The sequence below is a fragment of the Pituophis catenifer genome, unplaced genomic scaffold (genome assembly GCF_029215685.1).
Source record: "Pituophis catenifer annectens isolate HBS135680 unplaced genomic scaffold, rPitCat1.0.hap2 SCAF_3, whole genome shotgun sequence".
NCBI lineage: Eukaryota > Metazoa > Chordata > Lepidosauria > Squamata > Colubridae > Pituophis > Pituophis catenifer.
In genome coordinates, this window is record NW_027256883.1 from 84,621,999 (window position 1) to 84,640,025 (window position 18,027).

The 18,027-nt window shown below is 36.5% G+C and overlaps 1 protein-coding gene across 3 annotated transcripts in view; it reads left to right on the forward strand.

Annotated features, from left to right (window-relative positions):
* The window catches only part of CDH18 (cadherin 18), a 203,598-nt gene that overhangs the window by 179,453 nt on the left and 6,118 nt on the right, over positions 1-18,027 (forward strand). For all 3 annotated transcript variants that reach the window (XM_070942579.1, XM_070942580.1, XM_070942581.1), the window contains 2 exons: positions 3,077-3,198; positions 6,290-6,407. In XM_070942579.1, the coding sequence (XP_070798680.1) occupies positions 3,077-3,198; positions 6,290-6,407 (240 nt within the window). The remainder of the gene's footprint in view (positions 1-3,076; positions 3,199-6,289; positions 6,408-18,027) is intronic.

The following is an 18,027-nucleotide window of genomic DNA, read 5'->3' on the forward strand; positions in this document are numbered from 1 at the left end:
GTCCTTTTCTTAGTGATTGTAGTATTTTAGGTTGTTCTGGTAGCACATTAGTGTTCAGACAGGCAATAGCAAAGGCTGTAATAAAACTCAAATTTAACTCCAATTTTATACCAATTAGTCACAATTTTCGGAATCTCATCCACCCACCCAAAAAAACCCTCTCTTGGTCCAACAATATACAAAAATGTAAGATGGAAGTCCCCGAGAGTGTTGAAGTAGCGAAATCAAATTATATATGTTCTGAATCTAAAATAATAACCAAGATACTATCAAAAAGAAAATGTAGACAGTTCTGAATTACAGTGTATCAGTTTCCAGATTATCAGCATATTTTCAGAAGAAGAAATATTTTTGTTTTCAATCAAAATGCAGGCTAAAAAAAGCAGGCTGTCAATTTTCTTTGACATTTATTAATGTTTAAAATGAGAAAAACTTAAACCCGGGACAAACTGACCAATTTTATTTATTTATTTATTTATTTTATTCAATTTGTATACCGCCCTTCTCCTAGTGGACTCAGGGCGGTGCACAGCCAGAACTAAAACACATAACAATAAAAAAATTAAAATTATTAAAAGAATTATATACTTTGGCCCAAATTTAAAACAATTCGAATTAAAACCCATTGACAGATTAAAAGCTAAACAACTAAAAAACTAAAAAAAAATTTGTTTGGCTTCTAGTCTTCTAGTATTACCATCATAGTAACTTATCAGGCTGATATGTCTGGTACCCGCTAATTAAAGTAAATGAGTTCAACCTTTCATTGTTCAAACTTTATTACAGGATTGTAACTCCAATGCATAATGTAACATTCATTTGCACGCATAATTCTTACAGCATGTTAATCCCCTAACCTGCCTTGTATTTGGCAGAGAATACTGGATGATTGCCTATGCAACGACACTGCTAATGAAACTGTTATGTTCATCCTGATGGCTGATTTATTGGAGATTTGTTTTTGTTTGGTGAATTATTTAAAGGGCAACTTCTTTCCATATTGCTCCTGTTTCTCTCTTGATTCATTTTGCATTTATAATTTACTGTGGGAGCCAAGGAGCATTCAAACATCCCATAAGGTGATGATACAACTTGATCTTGCTAAGATTTTTTTCCTAATTAGTTGGTTATTTATATTTCTCAGGGAACAAAGTAAGAAGGAGCCATTCAGTGAAAAGCACAGAGTAGTAAAATCTAGATAGAATTGATTTCGGCATATTGATTTGAGCATGCTGAAAAATATCAGCATTATGGACTTCCCGCAATTTTAAATTTAAATATAAACATTATTTTAATGTTTTTAAATATTAATTCTATTCAAATATGCTATATATGGCTGAAGAAAAAAAACTGTTCAATGCAATATTTTTGTGTTTTTGTGTTTAGAAAGGGAAACTTGGATTTGAAAATTAAATCTACAAGTGTTCCAATTTTAAAAATTGGATAATATTTTTAAAAATGTTGATGTTTATGAACAAAGGACGTTGCATTCATACATCCATTGTTATTTACGCTTCCTCGGAACTATTTCCAATTCAGTGATATTTACTCCTAAGGAAAGAGGTATAAGGTTGTAATACAAGGTGACTTGCAAAGAAATTTAGAACCTCATCAAATTCAATTGCAATGGAACAGAGAGCAATTCAAACGCAAGTCAATAAGACTAAAGTGGTTTTTTCCTTGAGATTTATTGGTACTAATATCAGTACCACAATCACAAATACCTACAATGGAAGAATAGTTAGTGAAGTTAATGTAGTTGGAGATGGCAAAATTGACTACTCTGATTAAAGAATAGACTTTCTCTAATTTCAGTTCTACTTGGAAACCACTTTTGGACCTTTTGCTTGAAACTGAAAGAAACTAAATTTTAACTTTGGGATTAGATGTCTAGAAGTGTTTATTATTATAGGAATACTATATGCCGTGGTTTATTCTAGTTCAAAAGATCATTGTATTTTATCTTTGTGTCTGAACCAAAGAAAGTTGGCTATTATTTTTTTTCTATAGCTTTTTCACTTTTTGTCTGCACCACCCAATTTTGCTTTTCCCCTACTCCTTTCCTTGTTTCCTTTTATTTTTTTCTTGTACTTTATTATTTTTTTTAATTCAATTAAGTTCTGTTAAAATGCCATTGGTCAAATATATATTTCCAAAAATAAGCAAATTATGTATGTGCTGTGCCAAAATATGATTCATATCTTTATGTATTTATTCTTTGCCTATTTTTTTGTGAGGCAGGCACATAAGACACCTAAAATAATGAAATTTATGGAATGGATTGCGACTGTAATCAATAATGGCTAGTAAGGTAATGATGGAACATACGTCTGTTGGTTTTACAAAAGATTCAGTGACAATGACAATTTGATGGGGAAGGAGCAACCAAAAGATTGGGGTAATTTAAAATTTTCATATAGAGATAGGAATAGATGGAGATTTTCTCTTTTTTCAGTAGGGGAATAGCACTCTCCCCATATTCTTTCATGCTTATTTGTGATTCATTTGCCTACTTATTTTAATTTTATATTCTTTTTTAAAACAAAATCAATATCAGAGTGGTTTAATTTCTTTAATGTATTACTACTGGATTTAAAATAATGTTCCCAAAACAAAAGCAACAGAAAAAGCATATCATGTGAAGAAGATCTTTAACTTCTTGATATTTTAATTGACTTTTTCCATGCTTTAACAGATCAGAGCTCCTAATTATTTATTATATATTAAATTGTAACCTCTAATGAAAGGTGTTTTTTTTTCCAGATAGCAAGTCACATCCTACATTTTACAAACCTGTTGTTTAATGATGTGGGTTCCATTTTTGAAAACTTAGCAAGTTTTACCTGTGTCAGATTGCTATTATATTGGATTCTTCCAAAATCATCATCTTCAGAAGAAATACCTAGATTTCTAACAAGTTGCTGTTGTGAATTACTTTCCCAGCTTCTTTCAGGACCATGGAGAGTACCAGGGAAAGACAAGCTTTGGCAGTCTGAGTGGATTCTAAAATTGCTAAATCACTGTATTTGCACATGTATATGTATTTAAACTGTGTGGGTTTTCTTTTTTTTTACAGACAGCCCTGGACTCTTGAGTCATGTCCCTGTTGAAATTAAAATTCTTGATGTTAATGACAATCCTCCGGAGCTTGCCAGGGACTATGATGTCATTGTCTGTGAGAATGCAAAGCCCAGCCAGGTCAGTTGCTAATTACACACTTAAGGTTAAGTCCAAAAAAAAGATCAATGGGGAAAAAAACCCAGTCAGGAGTAGCAGTATAAATTGCTTCTTAAACAGCTTAAAGAGTACAAAACCTTAGACGGAAGACTTAATTCTTTGATGCATTTATTTTAATATTCTGGCATATTAAAATCCTAATAATGCTACAACATTGAACAAAATATTTGGTTAGAATGTAATTCAGAGGAGGTTTGCTCCATATTCATTGTTTGATTCCCTAAGTTTCCAATTTTATGCCTGAGAACTGTTCTGCAAATGTCTCAAGTGGGGGAGGGGGAAATGTGAGTCTCCTTGTGACAGTTTAAAAGTTTTGACAACATTCATAGTAAATGATAATGCATTTACTTAAATGAATATATATTTATATTAAAGTAATCTTCTGATGCAGGGACATAAGCAGAGATTTCCCCCCCCACCCTGTCAAACTCAAGCACAAACAGAGACCTAGAGTTTTCTTTCCCAGCTCAAACAATGTCTTACCCACATTTTGTCTTCACTTTATAAGGATAAAATGAACTGCATCTAGTAGCTGTCAGATTTTTGCCCATGTTGCACTTCAGACCTAAGTTATAATTGGGGAAATAACATAATCCCCAGTGTTACTGTTTTTCTGATTTAATCATTTTGCCTGGCAATGCATAAGTAGGCGGGCAGAAATCATGTCGACTGCTGTTGCACTGAATTAGCAACACTATCCAGAGATTGACATTGTGGGTGAAAAGACCTCATTTATGACTCTTCTCTGGAATGTGAATCTTCATCTCTTCAAGTATATCGCATCGGTTTCATTGTTCCAATAGTTTTTTTCTGATTATGCTGGAAAATAGAGTTTTCTACTTTGAGAACTTTCTATAATTCAATCAATCAGAATACAGCTGGAAGGAACTTTGGAGGTCTTCTAGTCCATCCCCCTGCTCAAACAGGTGACCCTATACCCATGATGGCGAACCTATGGCACGTGTGCCACCTATGGCACATGGAGCCATTTCTGTGGGCACGCGAGCCATTGCCCTAGGTCAGCTCCTCCATGCATGCGTGCACACATCCCACTGGCCAGCTGATTTTCAGGTCTCTGCTGCGCATGCAGGAGACATGTGTGCATGCCATGCCGCCCCTCCCCTCCCAGGAGTCTCCATGCAGCCTGTTTTGGATGCCAGGTAAGTACAGGGCTGGCATAGAGGCTCTGGGTGAGTGAAAAATGAGCCTCCTGGAAGTCTGGAAATGGGCCATTTCCGGCCTCTGGAGACTTCAGGGAGGCCTGCTAGGCCCAAAACAGGGCACGGGAGGGGGGTCGCATGTGCCTGTGCAGGGGGGGGTTTGCATGCACATGCATGGGGGCAGGGCATATGTGGGGGGCATTGCATTATGGGTGTGGGCATGTGCACGCACATACTATTGCACATGCATGCGCTTTTGGCACCCAAGGAAAAAAAGGTTAGCCATCACTGCCCTATGCCATTTCAGACAGGTGGCTTTCCAGTCATTTCTTAAAAACCTCCAGTGATGAAGCACCTACAACTTCTGAAGGCAAGCTGTTCCACTGGTTAATTGTCCTCACTGCTAGGAAGTTTCTCATTAATACCAGGTTGCTTCTCTCCTCAATTAGTTTCCATCCATTGTTTCTTGTCTTGCCTTCTGGTACTTTGGAAAATAAGTTGATGATCTCTTCTTTGTGGCAGCTCCTCAAATACTGGAATACTGCTATCATGTCACTCCTAGTCCTTCTTTTCTCTAGACTGGTCATACCGAATTCCTGCAACTGTTCTTCATATCTTTGCCTGTCTTTGCCTCCAAGCCCTTAATCATCTTAGCTGCTCTTCTTTGCACTTTTTCCAAAGTCTCAACATCTTTTTGTAATGTGGCGATCAAAACTAGATGCATTATTCCAGGTGTGGTCTTACTAAGGATTTGTAAAGTGATACTGGTACTTCATGTGATTTTAATTCTGTGACTCTGTTTATACAGCCAAGGATTGTATTAGCTTTTTTGGCTGATGCTACGTACTGCTGGCTCATGTTTAAGTGATCATCCACTAGGATTCAAAGATTCCTCTTACAGTTACTGTTTTTGAGGGAGGGCATTTACCAGGATTCAAACCTAACTTGAAGACACAAATGGATTTTGAATAAATGCCCCAATTATTCATGAACCAAATCTTAATTTCATGGGACATATTTTATTTAAAAAGAGTGAATAGTGATGATGGTTAGTCCATATTTTAAGAGAAGATTGAAATGACATTGCAATTTCAAGCAAGTCAAAAAAGTATTAATAAGATTTATACAACCTATTGGGAGCAGTTTCAAATCCTATCAATCATGCAGCCATCAAGTTGCCTTACAAAGTGGCATGTTTCCCTTCACTGGAGGTTTTCAAATAGAAACTGGATAATTTTCTGCTCAAAATACTTTGAGAACCTTCCCTGATCACATAACTAGACCAGATGTCCTCTGAGATCCCTTCCAACTCTGATTCTACAATCCCTTCCAAGTTTATGATTCTATTGACCTACAATAGAATGATAAACAAGTAGCTTAAATAAAGTCATATATAAATATTTTTCTTTTCAGCTATTATGTAAATAGCAATAACACTTAGACCTATATACTGGTCCACAGTGCTTTACAGCACTCTCTGAATGCTTTACAGTGTCAGCATTTTGTCCACAACAATCTGGATCCTCATTTTACTGACCTCAGAAAGCTAAGTCAACCTTGAGCTGGTCAGAATTGAACTCCTGGCTGTGGACAGAGTTAACCTACAATATTGCATTCTAATCACTGGGTCTTCATTGTTCAGAAAATAAATGAATAAATCTGAGTGCTGAGGTTGTGTTTAGTTCATTTCATGACATTGCTTAAATGCTGTCCTCTCCAAATAAATCTAATAGACTAATAAATGACACCAGCCAAGTATAAAATAATATACTTGGCACCAGCTCAGATGAATACTATGTCAACAAGCTGAGCTTACATGATCTTACTGAGTTCTGTTAAAATTAAAATCCAATTCAAAGATAATTAGTCCCTCTATCCTATGTTCTTTCCAGGTTATTCAGACGATCAGTGCCACTGACAGAGATGACATTACAGAAGGGCGAAGCTTCCATTTTGCTCTAGATGACAACTTTTCTTTGAATCCCAACTTTACATTAAAGGACAATGAAGGTAAATAAAAAACGTAACTGACTAAACAGGGCTCTATGTTTGGCTTCAGTGTCTCATTGAACAGAATCACTTTTGCCAATGTGCAAAAACCATAGTCAATCAGGATAACAGTATTTTATAACAAAGGGTGCCATTGTCATTTTTTTTTTTGATTGGCAGGCAAACTATATCCAATAATTATCTGGGAAAAAATAACCTTGCCGTATTTTCTACTCTTAACTATATATTGTTTCTCATTTATGCTGTATACAGTTCAAAATATTTTACAGTGATTTGCTGGAACTATGAAGCTTCAATTTCTTAGTTAAAGACATCTGTCCTCATGGCAGATATTAGTGGTTTTATTGTCTCTCTGAAAATAGGGGAAAATATTGCTGCTTATCATGTTGTACCAGTAGTAAAAGTAAAAACATAAAATTGTAAAATATTACCAGAGTTCATTTTCAGCTGAAAAATCAATTCAGTAAAATGGATAAGATTATGATAATGTCTTGTTTTATACTAATCTAAGAAACTAAATGACTATTTGTTGGTGGATGCACTTTAATAGAATATAGTAGAAACTAAATCCTTTCCCGCCAAGCTTTAGAAAGGCAATTCTTACATTGAAGGCAATGTAAGAATTTCATAAATGGGATATGTCATATTTGGCCCTTAAATTTGTCTATTTTAAATATATCATGTTTCTGATTTGTTCAATAACACACCTTTTCTTGTTGTATAAACTTCTATAAAATGTTCATGCCTCTAGGAAAACAACATGACCTTCTACAAATCAATATGTCAAGTAGCAGCTAACAACCTTGGCTGAACTTAGAAGCTAAGCAACAGCAGCCTTTGTTAGGAATTGAATGGGGAACCACCTGGGAACTTCCAGGAATATTGGCTGAATTGTATTTTTTTTTTTTAAAAAAAATGAAAGTTTACAAACATCCTAGAAGAAAGCAGGGTAATACTGCTAGGAAATTACATAAATGCAGTCTCTAGCAGCTGGAACAGTAGTGGGTTGCAAAAACCATCACTACTGGTTCGCTCATGCATGTGTGCATGCTCGTGCATGTGCAATGCTTCTGCGCATGTGCAGAAGCATCTGGTGTGGGTGGACGGAGCCTCCCGCTACCGCCACTACCAGTTTGCTGATCCGGGTAGAACCAGTAGCAACCCACCACTAGCCCAGAAGTACCGTAATATCTGGACATCCTTGGTTGTTCTGTAAAAGTTAAGTAAGCTTGGATCTTATTATTAGATGGAGAGATGACAACCAAGAAATTTCAGGGCTTAGATTAGACTGAGAAATCAAAACAATCAAAGAAACCAACCAACACGATACTGGAGAAGATAATGTAATCCATTTCCATTTTTGGATGTGAACATTCCATGAACATTAAGAAACATAATGCAACAATAACAATTTTAACTTTTGAAACAAGAAAGTTATTGCATTTATGGTGGGTAGCCAAACAGGAGATATTTGCAATTAAACACAAAAGGGTACATGAGATTTGTGGTTGTATTTTGCTACAGTATTGTTTGTGTGCTTGCTTTGTTTCTTTGAATCCATGTTTTTGCCATAGTTTTAGACTCTTTGGGGCGAGAGCCAATTAGCCTTAAAAATGTTGCTGACATGTTGAGAAGCTGACATGTGAAATGGGAAATTTAAAAGGTTTCCCCTTCAGAGGAATGTACTGGAGGAAACAATTGAAAAGCATACGGATAGAGAGAAGTGGAAAGAATTCAAGGAATTAGCTTCTTTTACTTTATTAGGAATTCACTGTTGTTGCCCTTGCTATTTAATGCTGACCCCTTTGTTCTTCAGTAATGCAATCTTCTTGGCCTTGAAGAGGCCTCTCAGCAAGTACAAAATATATTAGATTTCCATTTCTTAGGGCAGAGAGAAATGTCCACTGTCAAAGGGGGCAATTGGATCTTCTAAGATGCCTTCCAGCCCCTGTGGAAACCTCAAAGCCCATGATTTTCCAATTTCCAAAACCAGAGCGCAATTTGGGAGGCATTTCATGTGCATTGCAGAAAAATGGGATTTGCAGTCCTCAAATATTTTTTAACCTGTAGAAAAAGGTGACCTAGTTTTAGACCTGGTCCCAGTGTGAGCAGAAGCGAGGAAAGTCTGAAACAAGACATGCTCCACTTCCCTCACTTTTATCCTGTTGACATGACCCAACTCTACCTCTAATTTCAGAACAACTCTCTGTTTGTTTGTTTGTTTGTTTGTTTGTTTGTTTGTTTAGAAAGTAAAGGAGATTAAAAACTACAGAGACGTGACAAAATGCAAATATTACATGGGAGAGTTTGTAGAATAATGTAAGATTTTTTTACATTTTTTTAGAGTAGAAACTATTCCATTATTTTAAAAAACATGTCACTTTTGTCCTCGCAGAGCAGCTTGGATTAAAACAAATATAAAGATGCTTTCTTGGCAGTTTAACATGTTTTCGGATTTTCAAAACGCTTACATCTAATATTAGTAAAAATCAAATGTTAGATCCACTGAGATCTGTATAACAAAAAATACAATTAAAGAGTTTGAAACCCTTATTTTAAGGAAAATCCCCATTTCCACCCCACTCCAGGGGAAGGATACTGCAAAATCCCCATTCCCTCCCCACTCCAGGAGAAGGATACTGCAAAATCCCCATTCCCACCCTTAATGTCAGCTGTGATAGCAAGCCATATATGGAATTGGAGTCCATAAGCAATTTACAGCTCATTTTGTAGGTATATAAGATTTAGTAATCAATACCTACCATCACCATGATCCAAAAATTTGTAGAAAATGAATGCTACTCATTTGTGGGTAGCAGTCATTTACTTTTCCTCAAATGTCTTTTTGAACAGCTGTCTTTTTATAGCTCTCTGTAAAGGTAGTAAGGAGGGCATAGTCTAGATATCCAAGGTTTACTGTATTTTTTGGAGAATAAAATGCACCGGAGTATAAGACTCACCTTAGTTTTTGGGGAGGAAAATAGGAAAAAAGCTGATTGGTGGGTGGATTGGCCTCCCAGAATCCTCCCAAACAGCTGTTCCCAGAGGTGAATTTTAGCAACAGGTTTGTTGGTTGTGAGCTCTGTGCCTTGCTTTTTTCTTTTTTTTTTTCTTTTTTTTTCTGCTTCTGAAAGCCTCCAAAGCAGAGCTTCAGAAAAAAAGGCTCTGAAGCTCTGTTTCTGAGGCTTTTTTTCTGAAGCTGTTTGGAGGTTTTTTTTTCTGAAGCTTTGTTTCTTATTTTTTTTTCAGCCTCTGAAACCTCCATTTGAGAAGCTGGGCAGGGCTACATTCGGAGTATAAGACAATCCCAGATTTTCACCCTCTTTTTTGGGGGGGAAAAGGTGCGTTTTATACTCTGAAAAATATGGTAGTTTTTCCAATGTTGAAAGTTGGGGGCATCACTGAGAAGTCTTAAGACTGGATTCACTGAAGGTAGCATTTGCTCAGTAGCAGCACTGTCCACAAGCCTTTCTCCCCCCAATTCTTACTGTACAGAGATATTCAGTTTGTAGAAAATTGTTACAGAATAACAGAATTTGGAAGCAAATTTGAAACAGGTACTGTCTTCTCCACTCAATGTGATGATAGCTGTCTTTTTCTTTGAACTCTCACTACTCCCTTTACTTTGCCCAGTTCATTCAACAGTTAAAAAATCATTTGGGTAGCTATTTGTAGATGCCTTAGAGGAAATATTCAGGAAACATTCAGAAACCATTACTGGAATTAGAAGACAGAAACCTTCCTTTAGCCATGAAAAAGGAGATAGGAAGATGATCAGGTTGGCCCTGTCTAACTCAGTAGAGTATAAGAATGAGGGAAGGTAAAGCACAAACCAATTTGCAAAATTCTGTTCCTATAGTCTGTCTCAATAAAGTATTGTTATTGTCTTCCTATGCAATTCGTTTCTTGATTTGGTCAACCTTGTAGTGTTATAAATGCTTGAGACAAAATGGAATAGTACAGAAAATGGTTTTCACTTTACACAACTAACTGTTTGAATCTCTAACCCATGTCATGCTGAGAAACAATGAATATTTATTTGCTTGAAAGAATGTTGGGAAGAAGATCACAAGGAAACTCATTCTCTGGGACCAAGAAAGAATTGCCATTTCTTATTTAAGCAATATTATATAAATAGACTTAAACATACACTGATATTATTTTTATAGTAATTTAGACTAGTTAACATAATTCCAATTGATTCTTGAGAACAACTCTTGTATTATTTAGAAAAATAAGTATATTTTTTTGCATTAGCATTTTTGTGTCTCCATATACAGTATCTATCTGTTTTAAATTGTCCACCATATCAAAAAGAACTTTTGGTAGTTTCCTATGTGTTGTCTTAAAATCTTTCTTGAAACTTCTGTCCTTTTGGGGCAAATTATATCATTCCAGTAACCCATTAAACACTAATTTTCCTATGGTAAATCCATTAATATATCCATAAATCCTTTGAAAAAGGTAACTATGTCTTCATTTGGTGCATAAATTCCTATTATCAAAGTGTTGGCCCTTTGAGTTGTAATTGGGAGTTTATGTGCAAAACAATTCTATTTCCCATTTTAATTCCCACTGAAATAAATTCTTTACCCTAATTTTTGCAAATCAAATGTTTGATATTTTCTAACGCTCTCTACATGGGGCTCCCTTTGGGGTGCACCCGGAGGCTCCAACTGGTGCAAAATGCGGCTGCGTGGAGGATTATGGGAGCGACGGGGCGCTCCCACGTGACACCTCTCCTGCGCGAGCTGCATTGGCTTCCAGTGGACTTCCGGGTGCACTTCAAGGCGTTGGTGACCACCTTTAAAGTGCTCCATGTCTTAGGGCCAGGGTACTTACGGGACCGCCTTCTGCCACCAATTTCCTCCCATCGGTCGGTTTGCTCCCACAGAGAGGGCCTTCTCAGGGTGCCATCAGCCAGACAATGTCGGCTGGCGACCCCCAGGGGGAGAGCCTTCTCTGTGGTGGCACCTACCCTCTGGAACGATCTACCTCCAGAGATATGAGTGATCTCAGACCTCCGGACTTTTCATCGGGCCCTAAAAACGTACTTTTTTCAGCTAGCCAGGCTGGCCTGATTCCATGTTTGGTTTTTAATGTTTGATATTGATTTTAATTGATATGTTTTAAATTACGGGCCAAATTTCTATTTAATTAGTTTTAAATAATTATTTTAACTTTTGTACAAATGTTTTTATTTTGGCTGTTTACCGCCCTGAGTCCGAAAGGAGAAGGGCGGTACACAAATTTAATAAATAAAAATAAATAATATGTATTCCTTGAATCTTGTTTCATTTTTAAAATAGTGAAATCATTTTCTTTTTAAAGAATCATTTGCTTTATTTATATTCCACACTAGGCATTTATAATCCATATTTATGCCAAAAATTTAGAAAAATCAATCACTGTAGCACCTAGCATGTTGGTCTCCTCCTCAGTTTCTTGTTTGTAGCTGCTCAGAGTCAAGTGACTATGCCTTTTTTATATTGTAAATCTAAAATAATATTTCATTACAGGTGTATATTTAATGACTTGACTTTAGATCGTGGTATCTAAGTAGCAAGTGCTTGACTTTGTTCCCACAGGATTACATTTTTACGTATATGTTGACACTATATAATCATCCGTACATTCCTAAGAGAATGTTCGTAGAATCAGAGTGTGAAAAATAGATTTTACTGATGTGCTAAATGCTTTAAATTTGATTAGCTTAAATGCCTTATTTCAAACTGTTTCAAGTTGGAAAAAGCTATTTTGTATTCCAGCCGGGCTTTTTCAGATACTTTGAAAAGTTTTAAGCTCAAAATAATATCGAAAGTAACCAAAAACATCCATTTCAAACTGAAATAACTGTTTTAAACTTGATAACAGACATTTTAAAATGATGCATAACCATTCCTTTTGGGTAAAGCACAGGGAGTGATTACCAAAGCAAAGACAGACAGATGATAGATAGATTATAACTAGATACAAATATTTGGGAGGAAATATATCAGCAGAAGAAAAAGAGAATCAAGTGAATAAACAGAGGATTTTCTAGTATTCCAATAAATGACTAAAACAACCAAATATGCTACATCATATACAAGCATTTAAAATCACCATTAAACTTTATCTGGAATACCAATATCAAGAGCAACATATAACAAAGTATGAATCATAAAATGAAATAAGGAATTGTGTTAAATTCTTTTTTTTAAGAATAAAAAGAAAGTATTAACTATTGATAAAAATCAATAAAAAATAAAAGTATTAAGAAATTATTTGCTTACAAATTATACTTTCCCATCCTATTCAAACTAATTCTAACTAATTAATTGAAATCAATATAATAGTATGTGTATTTTTATTATACTATTATAATAAGTAAGCATTAGGTATTGTTTCTGGTTTCTTGTTACATAGCAAGGCAAATATTGCCATTTAGTGTAGAGAAAAGAAAAACAACCAGATTGACAGATTTATCTTGGTAAAATTGGCAACTAATCCATAGAATTTGAGTACTTATCCAGGATTCAGTAGTGTTAATCTATATACTACTAAAACTCTCATGTCTGTTTGATACTTTGTAATCATAATTGGGTGAAACACTGCATCAGAATAACAGAATTGGAAGGGACCTTGGAGGTCTTCTAGTCCAACCCCTGCCCAGGCAGGAAACTCTATACTATTTCAGATAAATGTTATCCAATCTCTTCTTAAAAACTTCCAGTGTTGGAGCACTCACAACTTTTAGAGGCAAGTTGTTCCATTCATTAATTGTTCTAATTGTCAGGAAAGTTCTCCTTAGTTCTAGATTGGTTCTCTCTTTGATTAATCTCCATCCATTGCTTTTTGTCTTGCCCTCAGGTGCTTTGGAGAATAGCTTGCTCCCTCTTCTTTGTGGCAACTGCTGAGATATCTGAACACTGCTATCATATCACCCCTAGTTTTTCTTTTCATTAAACTTAATATACCCATTTCCTACAACCATTCTTCATATATTTTAGCTTCTGGTCAGAGGGCAAAACTTTTTCAACAAAGAAACTTCAAATGGGGTAATTTACAGAATGCCATGGCCCATTACTACCAAGAGAATGAAATTTTTTTTGGGGGGGACCCATGGTTGCTTCAGTGCCACCATTGCATTGTCACAGTCAGCCATGTTTACTGTATATGTTCTTCTTTCCCTGGCATGTTCCCACAAGTCACTATGGAACCAAGAAAAAAATTGCACACTCCCTTGTTCCGTCCCCCACTGCTTTTAGGAAGGGAAGGGAAGGGAAGGGAAGGGAAGGGAAGGGAAGGGAAGGGAAGGAAGGAAGGAAGGAAGGAAGGAAGGAAGGAAGGAAGGAAGGAAGGAAGGAAGGAAGGAAGGAAGGAAGGAAGGGAGGAAGGAAGGAAGGAAGGAAGGGGAAGATAGTATCTCATTGGAAAAACCTCAAAGTTTTCATATGGACAAAACAAAATCACTACAACTTTTCACTTTAAAGTGTGTTCCCCTCCATTAGACAAACACTAATAACGAACTGTATGGTGCAAGAGTAATCATGGATAATAAACATATATTTTTCAAGTATATTTGAAAGTACTGTTGCAACTATTCTAAAAGAAATCTTAATGTGGGGTAAAGATCTTGCACTCAAACATACTGGTTTTTCTCATATTTGACTCTCCTGTGAGACAATGGTTTTAATTTTTATTATTAGAGACAGAAAAACTATCTGGGTGCAAATCAATAAATTTTCTATGCATGGCAGATATTATAATTTTTCACTTCTGACAGTCCGTTGGGGTACTCTGGTATGTCAGCTATAGTGAGAAACATTTCTAGCTTCATGTGAAAATATGTATATATTATATATATACACAGCCAAGCTCCCACCCAATCAGTTCACACCCCCACTGGCAGTTAAAAGGAAGAAACAGCTGTGATCACACATTGCTCCTAGAAGCACGAAGCCAAAAACACGAGCATGAAGATGACGAATGAGACTTCATCGAAACGTCGCCAAGACACTTCCAATTTTACGCGAGAGAAAACCCGAATAACCAAAGACCTACGTACAAATACCCGCGAAAACCTCAGAAAACATACACACACACACACACACACACACACACACACACACACACACATATAGGTCTTTGGTTATTCGGGTTTTCTCCCGTGTAAAATTGGAGTTTTCTTGGCAACGTTTCGACGAAGTCTCATTCGTCATCTTCAGGCTGGTGTCTTTGGCTTCGTGCTTCTAGGAGCAATGTGACATAACCAAATAACCAAAGACCTACATACAAACACCCGCGAAAACCTCAGAAAACTATAATATATATATATATATATATATATATATATATATATATATATATACACACACACACACACACACACACACACACACACACACACACACACATATATATATACATATACATATATACATATATACATATATATATACATATACATATACATACACACACACACACACACACACACACACACACACACACACACACACACATATATATATATATATATATATATATATATATATATATATATATATATATATATATATATTCCTCTAGCCAGGTTTTCCCTATGTAACCAAGGTTTTTCGGCAGCCCCAGCTCAGTAGAATCACATCCACTCGATTCTGGGCTTTTTTCTTTTCTAGCAGCCAGCAAGCTCTTCCTGCTAGGTGGGAGACCTATATAGATCTATTTCCAGCTCGTTCTACTGAGCTGGGGCTGCAGAAAAACCTTGGTTACATAGGGAAAACCTGGCTAGAGGAAAAACACACAGAACCCTACGAAGAAGTAAGAATATATATATGTGTATGTATGTATGTATATATATGTATATGTATATGTATATGTATATGTATATGTATACAGTTAATATCTCGGGTTTCTTCCCGTGTAATTGTAAACATATCTTTAAAAGGGTAGTAGCGACGTTTTGACGAAATCGCATTCGTCATCTTCTGGCTGAAGTTCTCGGTTTGGTGCACAAACCGAGATATTAACTGTACACACATATATACCCGTGAAAACTTACATAAATATAGATAGATAGATAGATAGATAGATAGATAGATAGATAGATAGATAGATAGATATAGATATATGGATAGATATAGATAGATATAGATATAGATATAGATATAGATATAGATATAGATATAGATATAGATATACATACATACACACACACACACACACTTCTGTGGCAAAGTATATTTTTATAGTTAAATATTAAAGTTTAATTTCTGAAACCTGAATACATGCTACAATCTCTTCATGAACCAATTTGGGTTTTCTATTTCCATTGCAGCAAGCTTTAACAGATTTAATGTCTCAGTTGGGGCTTATATATATATTAATTATTGCCTTAAAACTGCCACTGGGAATCCAGATGGTAGAGGAGGTTTTTTTTAAAAAAATTATGGTAGTTGTATTTAATTTCACCTGTTATTGAGGATTGCTATAACTGAAGAAAAATAAAATTATAGAGTACTCAGTAGTTTTCAGGATTTTGACTCGTGCATAGTAATGTTATTTGCAAAAGTCTTCCTTCATTCTCTTCTCACTAAAAATATTACCCAAAGCCTGTTTTAAATGACAGTCTTTCAGGATTCCTACACTTAATGCATTTCTATATTTGTGAATTTTATTTTTACTATTATGCTACAAATTGCTTTTTACAAAAGCATCTTTCCATATTTGTGGATTTTGTTCCTTTCCTTCAGCCAGCTTGGCCTTTCATCTTTGAAATATAATTTTCTCTCTCTGCTTTTATCTCCTTTTTCATTTGCACCTGTGCTCATATTTCAATTCTCTTTCAACCCTCTTCTCTTTACAGGTAATCTTTTGAGGGTGTTTTTTTTTCCTATGCTTCTCATGATTTTTTTTTTTTTAAAAAAATGTATGTGTGTGTGTGTGTGCATGTGAATTTGAATTTGAATCTTCTTCCAGTCATCAAATAAGCCTCTCTCTTTCTTTTTTTGAGTGTGCAGTTTGGTAAAAGGCACTTTAGTCAAACACATAAGAGTGCACATTGTTTGTTATGAAGTTGATTGTGTTCTTCTGACCAATTTAAACGAGAAAGCTTTGATGTCTTAACTCAAGCAAAGTCCTGTTATAAAAGCAGATGGAATCTCTCAGTCTGCTTCCTTTCTCAGTCACTCTTGTCTTTTCAAAGTCCCTTGGTAAAACACATGGGGAAAATTACAAGTCTTTATATTGTATTTTTAAAATTGCACATCAGACATTAGAATCATATAGAATCCTAATATGGTCAGAAGAACCCAGGTGAATCAAACCAGGAGTGAAATGCTACCGGTTCGCACTGGTTCAAGTGAACTGGTAGCGGTGGCAGCATGTGGTTCGGAGAACTGTAGCGGCGGCAGTGTGAGGCTCTGCCCACACACCCGGACATCGTTACTTCCTGGTTTTAACTAGGAAGTAACCTGTTTTTGACCCTCTGCACATGCACAGAAGGCTTTGTGCATGTGCAGAGGGTCCAAAATTGCACATGGCGTGTGCGCAAATAAAGCGAGTGCACACAGGCAGAGTGCGCACTTCCAAACCGATACGGAAGATAAGTAGATTTCACCCCTGAATCAAACCAAAGACCAAGCTACCTAGCATATATTTTTTCATAAGAGCTAACCAAATATTAGAAGAAATTCACCAATATATCACAAAGGCAGTTGCATACTCCTGTTGCTTCCCTGGATGTGATCTGGAGAAGCATCCACCTTGGAAGCACGTAGGAGAAGGAATGGCAGAACCTGGGGATGAAGTTAAAAGAGGGATCAGTCTAGAATCCTTATGTTGTTCTGTCCCCGTCTCCACACACACACAAACACAGCCAGCCGAGGGCTAAGAAAGCACTTGGCACGCACGCAGGTCGTTATCTCAAACTTGGCAACAATATAAGCACCGTCTGCCAAGAGCTTTACTTCAACAGATAACATAAAATTACATACGCAGTGTAAATAGTCCAGCAAAACAATATCCCTTCGGCAGCTTCAGGCGTTGTTCAAGTGACTAGCTAGTTTTTGTTCGTCACAGAGTTTTACCAGCCACCACCCTCTCTTATATAGTCTCTGGGGTGTGGTCCAGTGACTCAGTTATAATCCCTAGCACGCCTCCTTAACTGCTGCAACCGTTTATCACGCCTTCATTGGCGTGCATCCAGGAACGACGGCTCTCCTTCCTCGCTCTCATCAGAGACACCTGGCTCCTGGCTAATCTCCCCTTCTTCGGCCGGCACCTGAGACAGTGCCAGAGGGGAGGGGCCTGGAGAGGGAGGCCTGGCTGACTCCTCTCCCTCATGTTCGGAGCCTTCTTCCTCCAATGAGATAGGCTCAGAGGGCGGGGCCACAACATATGTAGCCATAAGCAGACTATTCCATTCACCCTTATCTAACTCCAAGCAGGTGCTAACCATTAGTTGAGAAGATTCCTATGCATAGGCATTTTAGGAATAAATCAATTCAACCCTGAGCTACAATAAATACAATAAACCAGTTCTACCCTGAGCTACAAATACTCTGTTCTGTTAGTACCAATAAATCAGTTTAATTGGCTTTTCAGAGTGAACCTGTTTTTTCACACTGACAAAATA